The sequence below is a fragment of the Macadamia integrifolia genome, chromosome 6 (genome assembly GCF_013358625.1).
Source record: "Macadamia integrifolia cultivar HAES 741 chromosome 6, SCU_Mint_v3, whole genome shotgun sequence".
NCBI classification, from domain to species: domain Eukaryota; kingdom Viridiplantae; phylum Streptophyta; class Magnoliopsida; order Proteales; family Proteaceae; genus Macadamia; species Macadamia integrifolia.
In genome coordinates, this window is record NC_056562.1 from 21908604 (window position 1) to 21921618 (window position 13015).

Here is a 13015-nt window from a genome sequence, read left to right on the forward strand (position 1 = left end):
TTTTTTTGTAATCACATATTAATGTTATCTCCCTTCATAAATTAATGAATTTCTTCTTTACATTAAAAAAAAAAAAGAACAATTATCTTGTACCTTACCAATTTTAAAACCTTATATGACATATCACCTTAATTTGCCTAAAATATCTATTGTCCCCTTAAAGCTTAACACCGTTAGTTTAGAAATGGAAAAGACTCTTTTGACCATAGAATGAATTTGAACTAAAACCTCTTTCTCATCGTTTTCCCCTTTTGTTTTTACTCTCAAAGTCTAGAATTTTGAACCTTAGAACAAATTTGCAGCACAGATATATATTCAAAGAAAAGAACGATCAACACCTGAAAATCTAACAGATCTGATTCCCAACCCCCACCCCCCACCACCCAAAAAAAAAAAAAAACTAGGAGCAATTGCATTTGAGTCTGAGGATTGAAGATGCTGAAGACCAACAAATTGGAACCGTTTGCCATGGAGGAGTTCCCCAGAATGGGGTGGATTACAGAATCAAGTGTTCTTCTCGAGGTTTTCAAGGGAAAAAAAAAATGTGAATGGGGGTAGAAGACGAGATTCAGTGCTTCACCTGGTGAGGCTCAAAATCTTCTACGGTTCTATATTAGTTCATCATTTCATATGGTGGCGGAATGGAACGGAATGTTATGGCTCTCTCTCACTTTATATAATTCTTAACTCTTGGGCACCAACAAATTCGATAGAGAGTAGCCCAAAAGAATCAATGACCCAAATTCCATTATTCAAAATAAAAAAAAATAGGGTGACACCCTAAATTATATTACATAAATTATGGTTAAAATCAGAGTTGGGCTGGACTTAGGCCTCAACCCAAACCCAACCCAACTGTAACCCATCCTCAAGGTCAGAAAGCTTAACCCAAGCCTTATTCAGACTAAAAAACCACCACGATGGATTCGGATCCTCAAGGCGAAACACTCCTATTTGCAACAAAAGAGCCAAAGGTGGCCCATAACAACTCCAACACGAGAAGCCTATTTCAAAAATCATTGAACGCGGAATATACACAACATATGACAAGTCACCATTTCTTCAATTCGAAACTCTCCCCTCCGAAGTCTTTTAAACATTTGATTCTCTCTCCTCTCTCTCTCTCTCTCTCTCCCCATCCCCTTTGCAAATCGCTGCGGACCGGATCCGCTGATACGCAAAGCAAGAGAAGAAGCGAAGCGAATTGAGGTTTCTTCTTATACAGTAGAGCAGCTCTTCGAATTCTCTGGCGACATTTCCTTAAGATTTCCGGCGACAGTCCTATTAAGCCGTTGGAGGTCTTGAATTGATTCGCTGTCTGCTTTTTCTAGTTTGGTGGAGAGAGATCTCTTCTCTTTGATGGCTCCGGTTTCAGCTCTCGCCAAGTATAAGCTTGTGTTCTTGGGGGATCAATCTGTTGGCAAGACCAGCATCATCACTCGATTCATGTACGATAAGTTCGACAATACTTATCAGGTAATGACGGCAGAAATTATTATAATTAGATCTTGTTGTTATTTGAATTGAAGATTTATTTTTTTCATTCTGTGTTTACTTGTCGAGATCGGACTGGGAATCCCGTCTGAGTGATTGGATCTGACGATTCTGTGCTGTTTTCCTTCGTCTTTTTGCTGTTATTCTGATAGATGATTGGTTTAGGTTTTCATGTAGGGTATGGTTCTAGCCTATCTTAATCCTCTATTCTTTGTAATTTGGTGTAATGTTTGCTTATATTAGCTGATCTGGATCGTGAGTTGCCATCAATCATGTAACTTGTGGTGTGTCGTAATTTGAAATTTTCCTTTTTATGGAACTGTGGGGTAAAAGCAGAAACCTTCCTGTTTCGGATATGATTTACTGCCTCGACAAGTGAAGGGCATGTTTCGTATGTGGGTAGTTGGGGGGCATTTGGGCTGAAGTTCTGAGAACGGCCATTGATGCAGTGGTTTCTGCTCTGTTATATAGTACAGATTTTATGGGCAGAACTAGACTCGATAAATGATTCCATCGTTTTGTCAGCTTGCACATTCCTGATAGTGGGTTCATGGAAGGTCATCCCAAGACAGGGGCTAGGTGATGTGTGGCATGATTGATGCCAATCAATGACCAAAAGATAAAACACGAGCGATGAATTGTATCCAAAAAAAAGAAAAGAAAAAAAAAAGAATCACATAATCTCATTTTTATTATTTATTTTGGATAAAACATGTAAACTTACGAGGAATGATTAAATCTGCAAAATATCGTGCGGTATTAGGTTTCAAACACTATTATAACAAGAAGAAAACGACATTTAGTTTGCCAAGGTATTGAACTGCAATTGAAAAAATGGACCAGTAAGAACCAAAAATGGTTTGATTCCTTAATGCCTCTTCTAACAGAAGATCATCAACAAAGGGGTTTTTAGCAAAGTGACAAATGAAGTGAAGAATCGCAATGAACAAAATGATCCCAAAACTCCCCACCCTGCCTGGCTCTTATTTGTCAGGTCATGTGTATTAAGCTCCTACTTTTTAATCTATAACTTACAAAACCAATCAACTCATGAAAATATAAGTTATTCAAAATGGAAATTATTAGACTCATATCTTGATCACTTATCATTTGTACCTCATTCACAATTTGTCAAAGCTAATTGGATTTTCATTGTCACTGCCCAACTAATTTTCAAGGTGGTAATATGGATCAAAACACATACTGATTTTATCAGTACTAAAAGAGCTAGGGGCAGGCCTAAAATGACCATAGGAGAAGTAGTGAGGAAAGACAAGCATAGTTTAGGTCTTGTCCCAAGTATGACCTCAAATACATCTGATTGGAGGGCAAGAATACATGTAGTCGACCTCATTTAGGTGAGATCTTTCTGTTTTGTTGTGTTGTGTTCCTTTCCTTTTACTTTTCTTTTCTTTTTCTGTTTTTAATCGGATCCATGTAGCCGACCCCATTTAGTTGGGATAAGGCCGACTTGTTGTTGTTGTCATGGTTTGAGGAATTGAATTTTATCCGTTGGCATTAGTTGGATTGGATCATAATCGGCCTTGACCAATGCCGATTCTGGGCCGATACCTTATTGATGAATTTGTCCGAAGGGTAAAACATTCAAAAAAGTGGTTTTTAAATTAAAACCAGGGGTATTTCTGTCCAATCCAGGCTGATCCGAATCAGTATTGGCCTTGACCGATCCCATTCCCGATACCAAATTCTCAAACCTTGGTTGTTGTTCCTTTACCGGCATTGCCATTACTAGGTGTGAACAGGTTGATTGGTTAGAACTCTACAATCTTCCTATGTCTGATTTCTTTTTATGCCAAATATTTTTCTTGTTCCTGGCCCTCTAACAACTACAGCATTATGCTGTAATGCTAATGACCATTGAGATATCTCCTGACTTGACCAGCAACTACAGCTACCTGCACTCACACAAACAATACTTCTAATCGTTTTAATACATTCTCAATAGTTCAGGTGAAGAAATAAAATCATTTATCCTAATTAAATGTAGTTTAAAAAGTAGAAACTATTTTAATGACTACTTGTCTACCTATAAAAGACTATTTTAATAACTAATTCCAAGGATGATTTCAGCCTCCTATTCTTCCTCATTTTTTGTCCTATCCTTCCCTTAGCCTAGGTTACCCTACTAGTTGAAAACTGCTCCAGAGTCCTTGTTTACCTAAACCTCTTGACTATCCGGCCTGATTTGCCAGCTCCATAAATCAAATTTTCAGAAAATTTCTGACTTGGTTCATGCCTACAGAACAATGGACTGAGCAGTTAAATGGATAGTGGGATCAGAATGCCTTAATAGCATCCTATAATCCGGTAGTTTACGTTCCTTATGGGGTCAGAGATCCTCCCACTGCTGATGATGATGAAAATTCTATATCTTCGTTCCTTTTGAATGGAAGATGAATAAAGAACTCAGGATTATACCCATGGTTTAAAGTATCTCCGATACCGATACGATACCCTCCGATACGTATCTTAAATTTAGCCGACCGATACGATTCACACCAATACAATGCATGGAATTTTTAAAATCCTTTCGTATCGATATATATCCTACGATACATATCGATATGCATCAATACACTATTGATACACATCGATACGATACGATATGCACTGATACGACTCTATGGAAAATATAAAATTGAGGTGAAATGTAAGTTTTGGTATCGATCGGTACGTATTGATGAGTATCGGTATGTATCGATTGATACGTATCGGTTTGTGTCGATATAGTGCGCTACGGTCATAAAATGGCCAAGATGGGTAATTTTTCAGAAAAAACACGATTTTTGGAGGGGTATTTGTTCCAAAGTTGCTGCCAGTCATATTTCTCTCTAACTAAAGTGGAAATCAAGGTTGGAAACAAGGATTTTACATTTATGGGACAACTACAAACCTTGAATTTTTAGTGCGATACCCTCAATTTAGTGTTTATGCATAATACATGTTATCAATAGCTTTTTTTAACAAATTTTTTATGTAAAAGTGTTTAAAAAAATGTTTCCTATCCATTATGTGTGTATCTTTAGCGTATATCCGATACGATATGATACCCTTTGAAACGTATCTTAATTTTGGCTGACCGATACCGATACTTTAATCCTTGATTATACCATAAAGGAGATGGACATTTATGGAGGAAATCTCTATGAAAATCTGCACATGAGAGTTTGACCATGTGCTTTTGGATATCAGTAAAGAAATAATGAAGGTTTGTAATAGATGTTGATGTAGATCGAGCTTGCAAAGAGGGGGGCCAAGTGGTCTAGTGCTGGCCTAGAGTCTTGGCCACACTTCAGCCAATCGAACAGTTGCTTCTTGGCTGCTAATTCCAACTTGCGTGGGAGACTTCTTGTCTGATCAATCAGGCTGTCAAGTGAAGATTTTATTTCCTATTTTGATCAGGCACCAGAAGCCCCAAAGCCCTTCCATCGATGAGCTGTAATTCTGTCTCTTTGTGAGACTTAGGCAGCAAGAAAGGAGCTCCCATTGATCCCTATAGTAGTTAGAATTTATTTGGTTTTTTGTTTCCTTTTTAGTACTTCTTGTTAGACAAAGAGTGAAGTCTTAGTTTAGTTTCTATTTTTACATCTTTCTTGGTTAGGAAGCCTAATTTAGGAAGTCTTTATTTCTTAGTTTCTATTTCAGTTCTTGTTTCCTAAAATAGGACTCTCTATGTGTAAGAGCTTAGCCCGCAGTCATATAAAGGAGCCTTGAACAACCCATTCTAGTAGGAAAGTACTATATCCTGAAATTAATTCATCAAGTTGATGATAAAATCCACGGGCATTCCATTGGACATTATGCACTTGTTACACAACAACGCATAATCCACCTCTCTTCGGAGAATCCACTTCAACTATTTGTGTCAAATAAATATACAATATTGTGGAGTTGAAGGGAAATATCCAAATACATGGCTTATTCTTTTCAATAATCCATATTTGTAGCAATGAAATACTATAATGTTTACACAGATTTTGATTAATGAAGGTTGAAGTTATCTTCTATGGCTGGGAGAGTCTGTTGAGAGGGTGAGATGCCCAAAACTTTGGGAGGGTGGGAGGCCTGGTCCAATTCATTCTTCTTCCCTCTTCTCATCCCTCTATCAAGTTCTATTTCTTTCTTTGATTTTCTTTAATTTCTTTAGTGCTGTGAGACCACTATACGACTGCAAATCCATCAAAAAAGGTTGAAGATCTGAAGCCAGTGCTACAGCCAGAATCGATCCAGATCTGTTAGGATTTAAAGGTGCCAATCGAGCTTTCCCATCTGCCAGACTAGGGATCAGCTTCAGCTCCCCTTTTGAGGATTGATTAAGTGCCCCAAGGGGAGAACTCAACCAAGGATTTGAGGCCTGTAGATGCCTGCAGCTGCTGTAGTTGAAAATCTCCCATTCAAACCCTAATTCATTCCCTAGTCTCCAAGAACTTTTATATCTCATCAACCAGCTGGCCATTGTCATTGATCTTTTGGGGTTTTGTTTGGTCCTACAAGAAGGCCACTCGTCCAGGAGAGCTTGGCTACCTGAGGTGTATATGGTGTCATAATGAAACCTCCCTATTTGACCTAATTTGTGACCTGCGGCTAGGGTACTGCTGTTCTGTATTTTCTGTACTGTTTGGGAGGGGGTGGGGGGGGGTCATAGTTTCTACCTAGCCTTTCATCAGATGTCCAAGGCAAACATTGAGCTTTATATGATAATCCTGTTGAAGACCAATGGAGAGAGATTTTATGGAGTATATTAAGCCAATACGGATATCTTTTTCTGATAGATTAGATCCATAGAATTGATGTTGGATCACCAGAGTTGGAAAGATACAGTTGTTTTATTTGTGGCCGAAAGGGTCATTTTGCTAAAGACTTTCCTAAGCAGCAGAAAAGAGCCAAGGTTCTTAAACAATTAGAGCCTTATTTATCAGACAAAGAAGATGATCTGGAGTTGGTTTTCTCCCTTCAAGAAGATCCAACAGAGGCATCTTTCTGCATCATCAACTATTCATCTTGTGAGTCTGCTACTTCTTCGGGGCAGTGAAAATGAGACCCTGATGATTTGTTGAAATTATCACAAGCTATCCTTCCCTTGCCCCTGGTTACCCTAAAACTAAAAGAGAGAGAGGGTTCATACATTCAGGAAGTACTTTGACAGATAATAGTCTACCATGTGAAGAACACCACAAGATGATGATGGAGAAACCCTAGGAAGGGAAAAATTCCAGAGCAAATGGTTGCTTAACCTAAAGTATCACTATGAGGGGTTGAGAGGGGAGGGAGAGTTGGGACACTTCCCCAGTTACACCTCATACAAGAGTAAAAGAGTTTATTTATAGAATTTACAGACCTCCTGTACAAGACATAGAAGCCAATACAATCAGGTGAAACTGCATCATCAGATGGTCTACAGGTTTCAGATCCATTCATTGGATATTCCACGATCCCCTTTTCAATCTGCATGTCCTCCTTAGAACTGGACTAAATAAAAAATTAGAAACTATTTTGATTTCTAGGGCTGGTTATCTAATAACGTCTTTCTTTTTGTTGCAGTTAATTGCTGTACTAGTTCTTTCAAGTATATATAACATCTTAACATTGGTAGTATTTTTATTCTAGTCCTTCTCTCCTAGCTTATATAACATTGTTACATTGATTACCAGGCTACAATTGGTATCGATTTTCTATCAAAGACAATGTACCTTGAAGATCGAACAGTTCGGCTGCAGCTTTGGTAAGCTTCAGTACTTTATGATTTATCAAATCTCTCCATTCAAAATTAATGCAAAAGCTATTTCTCTATTTGTATATGTATGGAGTTGAAGTGCATGGATAGATTTTCAACCATTAAATTGGAATTTAGAGGGTGGTGTCACTATGACGGAGGTGTTATAAGGGTGTTAAGTTGATTCTTGTTTCAGATAAAAAATGAATTAAATTCCATGTATGTTTGACACGAGAGACTCTTCACTAGAAAAAGAAAAGTGTCTCCAATATATGATGCCTGCATTTCCCATGTACAAGACTGGTTTGGGCTGAGCTTCCATGCACAAACGAAATATGATAGGCTAATTCTAGAGAAAAATGGTAATGCCTGTCTTTTGGAGATTTAAAAGCAAGCATCATTACAGGGTCACTACAAACTGTATATTCATTATATGGAATAGCACATGGGATTCATATTTAATTTTAAGTAATCTAGAACTTTGTCATGACATGTGCATGACTTGAAGCTATAGGATAGAAATCAATAAGAGAACTTCTATGTATATGCATGTATTGTAAATGATTTACATATTGCAAGACAGAACCACAGGACCTAAACAACTCTGGAAGTCATTAGAGCTGAGATTTATCTTTGTGTTGGAAGTTCCATATTTTCGCTAACATTACACAAGATGTGTTCCTTCTAAAATGTTTGTCACATATGTTTTATTTGGTTCATAGTTTTTATGGCGCTGATGCGGTCTAGAGATGGTAAGGCAGTGCTCCGCCTTATGTGAAGTGGCGCCTTATGGTTTTTTTTTACACATTTTAAAATTACTTGATGAAGATTCCAAATATAGATTTTTTATTGGTAGGTGTATGGTTTTGTTAACACTTGAGATGTATGGGATCAACTTTACTCCATAAAAAATAACCAAAACAAACAAAACAAAAACACGATTCACAAACAGGGTTTGGATTTTGTCAAGGATTTTAAGAAAGGGCTTTGAGAAGGAATCAAGGAACAAGGAAGAACCTTTGATCCAGGCCACCATTTTGCTCCGGCAGCGGTGAGCTTAATTCTTCTTTGACGGGAGTAGAAATATAGTGGATGACCTTAGGACTTAGGCACTCATTTTGGCATCATAGAGGTAAGTATAATAAATATTTGTATTTTTTATGTCTTCTTTTCTTTATATTTATAATTTTGTTTCATAATTATGTATTTATATTATATGTTAATATATTATGATGATTGATGATTGATGAAGATGAACTTAGTTTATGCACTTTATTGATTTGTTTTCTTAATGAATATCTTACATTGGTATGAATATGAACATTTAATATTTATTTAACATATGAGTAATAGGATTTAACTAGGATTTGAGCCAAATAGATTGGTTTTATAAAAAAAATTACACAGGAACGCTTTAGTCGATAAGGCGACGCTTTATGCCCGCCTTATCGCTAAGGCGCTCTGAAAGACCCTCAAACGCTTCCGTCGCCTTACCGCCTTAAAAACTATGATTTGGTTGCAGGGATACAGCTGGACAGGAAAGATTCAGGAGCCTCATTCCAAGCTACATCAGGGATTCCTCCGTTGCAGTAATTGTATATGATGTTGCAAGTACACAAATCTCCCTGATTTTGTTGTATTTGGAAATTCCCTGTTTTATTCATTCATTTGCTCCTGCATGTTGATTTAAAAAAAAAAAAAGCTGGATTCATTATGAAATTTAGAAGCAAGGAAGCAGCAAACGGACATTTTACTTATTATGGAGCTTATTCGTTGTCCCTTACGTGATCTTTTATGTTCAAATTTCAAATTGATTGGATACATATTTTGCTTCTTTTTTATGAGTTTGTTTTCTGACTGTTTGGCAACTTCTTATGACATAGGTCGGCAATCTTTTCTAAACACTGCAAAGTGGATTGAAGAGGTTCGGACTGAGCGGGGTAGTGATGTTATTATTGTTCTTGTTGGCAACAAAACAGATCTTGTTGACAAAAGGTGAGACTGACCTATTTTTTAGATTCTTAACTTGAACTTTTTTGGCTGTATCATCTCCAAACTTGTTTTAAAGGTCTATTAATTGGCTGTACAAAGGAATGCATTCTTCTCCATGGTAAATGGTGCAAATAATTTGCACTATAGTTTATATGTCTAAACTCTATTCAGGATATGCATTGCATTTGGATGAACATGATAAGTAAGGAAGATTACGATTTTGAGATCTCAACCTTGTTGATATTCAGATAGTGTTCTAAGAGAAAAGATAGTGTAGGATCGAGTGCAACCCAAAAAGGGGGTGAATTGGGTTGTAGAAAATTTAAATAAAATAAAACAAACACATCCAAGCAAACACTTATTCATGAAAGATAAAATGAATGAGATAAACATATCAAGAGCCATTTATGACTTTATCAACAACTAGAAAGCAAGGTGTTTGTAAGACACAATGCAAGCAAATGTAAAGCACATAAGCAATTTTGAGTGGTTCGGATCCATGATCTTTCGTCCACTACCCAGATCCACCGGGCCAAGGATTTCTTAACTAAAGTGATCCCTTTCCAAATGACAATAATCAAGCCTTACAACCAATCGTAGTCCCTCGGATTGGCACTTAGACCACCGGTCAAGGATTTCAAACCCAATCACACCCCCTCGGCCTGAGTACCCAGGCCACGGGCCAAGGATTTCAGTTTACACACATAGTACAACTGTGAGCTTCTTCAAGCTCTAGCAATAAGAATTCTTAGAAAGCCAGGAGCTGAACCAGTTAAGCACACTTTGATTCTCACAAGATTTCTTTTCCATTTTTCAAAACAATATTATCTTTTTGCATGGTTTTTATTAACGGAATTGGATCTGGATCGGTCCTGGACGATTCCGATCCGGATTGGAACTGGCCTGGATCGACCAGAATCTGCCAGTTTTGGATGGCCCAGTGAATCAGTTTGTTTTGGATTGGCAAGTGAAACAGCCTGGAACGGTAATATAAAATTTTGAAAAAAAAAAAAAAAATCTCCGATTCTCCCTCTTTCTCTTCCTCTTTTTCCTTTGTCTTCATCTTTGCCTGCAGCAGCAGCAGAGAAGCAAAAAGAGATCTGGCAAGTTGTTTTCTCTCTCCTCCCTGCAACCTTGCCCCTCTCTGTTTCTCTCTCCCCTCCACCCTCTCTTTCTCTCTCCCTCTCTGACTCCCTCGCCCCTCCCTCTAGTGGTTCCTGTCTCTTTTTTTCACGTGATGGTTGTACATGTCAATCATGCTACTGGATTTTTATGACTGGATAATTCAGAACACTTGGATTGGCCCAGTTGATCCGATCCTATAGATCCCCCTTCTGGATTGGCTGATACGACTCCGGTTTTTAAATCGCTGGTCCAAAGTGACCTTGGCATTGTTCCCAAAGTCCCATTGAAGCACTAGAACCTATAAGTGAGGAGATTCTCTCTTCACTGTGGTGATGGAAAACTCAGTCCTTCTGGGAATGAATCTTCTTTGATTTCATTTCAGTTCGTAATAATGACCGAAGGGTCTTTGGTGTTAGGAGGTACCAAAGAGCAAATCAAACTTTCAAAAAAAAAAAAGAATTGAAATATACCCCTTTCATGGTTTTAGTATGGAATGCCTCAATTCGAAGTGATTCTGCTTCACTTGCATGCCTCCTGCTCAGTTGTCATGCCTTCATTGTGCATGATATTATCTGCATGAGGAGAGAGCTGTTGCAGTTTGTACACCAGTCTGATGAGATAGTAACACTTGGGATGATATCTGGTTTATGAAGGGATATAAGCATATACTATTTGTTACCCATATTGATTGGTGTTTCTTATTATTGCCTGTTTTTTTTGTGCTGATTCCTTTTCCTTCCCTAATTGTGATTTATTATTTGAATGGGCTTGACCTGTTGATGAGCTCTGGTTGCTGTCTCCAGCAACTTGCATCCATTTTCCAATGCTGATACCAGTATATGAATTCAGTAATTTCTCTGACGTGTAGTACATGATACTCGTGTGATGAGTTAACCAAGCCTTGAATACCTAAAGATGTTCTGTTTTCATTTTGTCACTATTATATTTTGTGGATGGTTAACAGACAAGTTTCAATCGAGGAAGGAGAAAACAATGCTCGTGACCTAAATGTCATGTTTATTGAGACCAGTGCCAAAGCCGGGTTCAACATTAAGGTAGGTTGGTCAGATTAATTTTTTATTATTCGCTTCATGTAGGATCACTGGGCAATGGTTCAACAGGGCACTTGCCAGTCCAGTCAGCTGGTTCACGTGTTGGGTTAACTACATTGAATGACATGTCGGCAATTTGAGTGACAAGGGTTGCAAGGTTGAACTACCCATCTTGGTTACCAGATCGGCTGAACCAGTTTTCCAGGCCAATACTCGAAATACTGGTTATGATGCTCTTTCAACTTTTCAACCCCCACCCCTTTTTTATCCTGCCCATTAGTTGTCAATATATATATTTGTTTTAATTGGTCTGTTGATTCCATCCTTGAAAAATATTCTTGAGTAACTGATCGGACAAGCCCTTATAGTGTCAATACTGGCTCCTTTTAGTTGGTTATTAGCTTTACCAATTGATGATTTTTTCTTCAGGCACTTTTCCGAAAGATAGCAGCTGCATTGCCAGGAATGGAGACACTTTCTTCGACAAAGCAAGAAGACATGGTTGATGTTAATCTGAAATCTAGCACCGGCAGTGCATCACAGTCACAGCCACCGTCTGGGGGTTGTTCTTGTTGATGCATAGACAGGATAGTAACTCACAATTCTCTGTTGTTTTTCATGCTTTAGAGTTTCTGCTCTGCTCGTCTGTAAAGTTTTTGTTCTGAGAGTATTTGATCTTAAGTCCAGTTGGTCAGCCAGCATGATGATCCTGTGTTTTTTCAAAGAATTGTTTTGAAGTGGTTGGCAATTGGCCCTAGTAGTTGAGGAAACTTGCTGTGGTCGCACTGGATTTAATGTGCCAATTGTAGTGAGATCTATTATGATCCTTCGATAGATTCAGATTCCAGATTAGTTTGTGATGGAAAATTATTTTTAAATATTTCAATGCCAATGGGGACCTGCTTAATATTGTATTTTTGGCCCTGAAAAATGTTAAATTTTAAGCAGTTTTGGCAATGTTGTGGTCACTTAAAATTCTGTCGCCTCAGAAACAAATTCAATTGTGAAATTTGCTATTGCCTATTCTATCTATCGATTTTCTAGTTTGCGCTTCTCTGTAGAAATTGGGGTTTTCCTGGAAAAAATGGTTGTATTTTCTTTCGATTCTTAATGAAAGATATCCAGCCGATCAGAATCAAAGTTTAAGAGAATCTTTATCCTCACCGTATTTTTTAGATCATTTATGTGTTGACCATTTAAATTTGTGTAGGGGTCAGCCTGAAAGCGTACCTCATGCCAACACAAAGTATGTGCACTCTTCCACTTGGGAAGATGTCAGGTAGACGTACACCACTCCTGTAGTGAAATTTCTATCACCAATCTATGCCACGGTCGTTCTTGGTTACCTCTTTTGAGGCAGTTCCTTGCATGCCCGATGGAATAGACCAACAAGGATCATTGAGAACTCAAATAAGATTTATTCTTTTTTTGATATGATGGGGGAATACCTAATGCACCAAATTTTTAACAGACACCACAGATAAGGGCATGATAATAACGCATGCCACATATTCTTGGCATTGACTAAGGAGAGGACATGCTTCCGTAAGGGTGACTTATCTGTCAAGTTTTTGACCATCACCCCCAAAAATCAAACTCTTATTTTACTTAAAGTTGT

General features: G+C 37.9%; 1 protein-coding gene across 1 annotated transcript; it reads left to right on the forward strand.

Annotated features, from left to right (window-relative positions):
- The first annotated feature begins 1069 nt into the window (after window positions 1-1069).
- LOC122082357 (ras-related protein RABH1b-like) lies at window positions 1070-12311 on the forward strand. The gene is made up of 6 exons (XM_042649861.1): window positions 1070-1476; window positions 7167-7237; window positions 8751-8839; window positions 9112-9223; window positions 11310-11400; window positions 11827-12311. The coding sequence occupies exons 1-6, from the start codon at window positions 1360-1362 to the stop codon at window positions 11971-11973; spliced, it is 627 nt and encodes a 208-aa protein (XP_042505795.1). The 5' UTR covers window positions 1070-1359; the 3' UTR covers window positions 11974-12311.
- The last annotated feature ends 704 nt before the right edge of the window (window positions 12312-13015 follow it).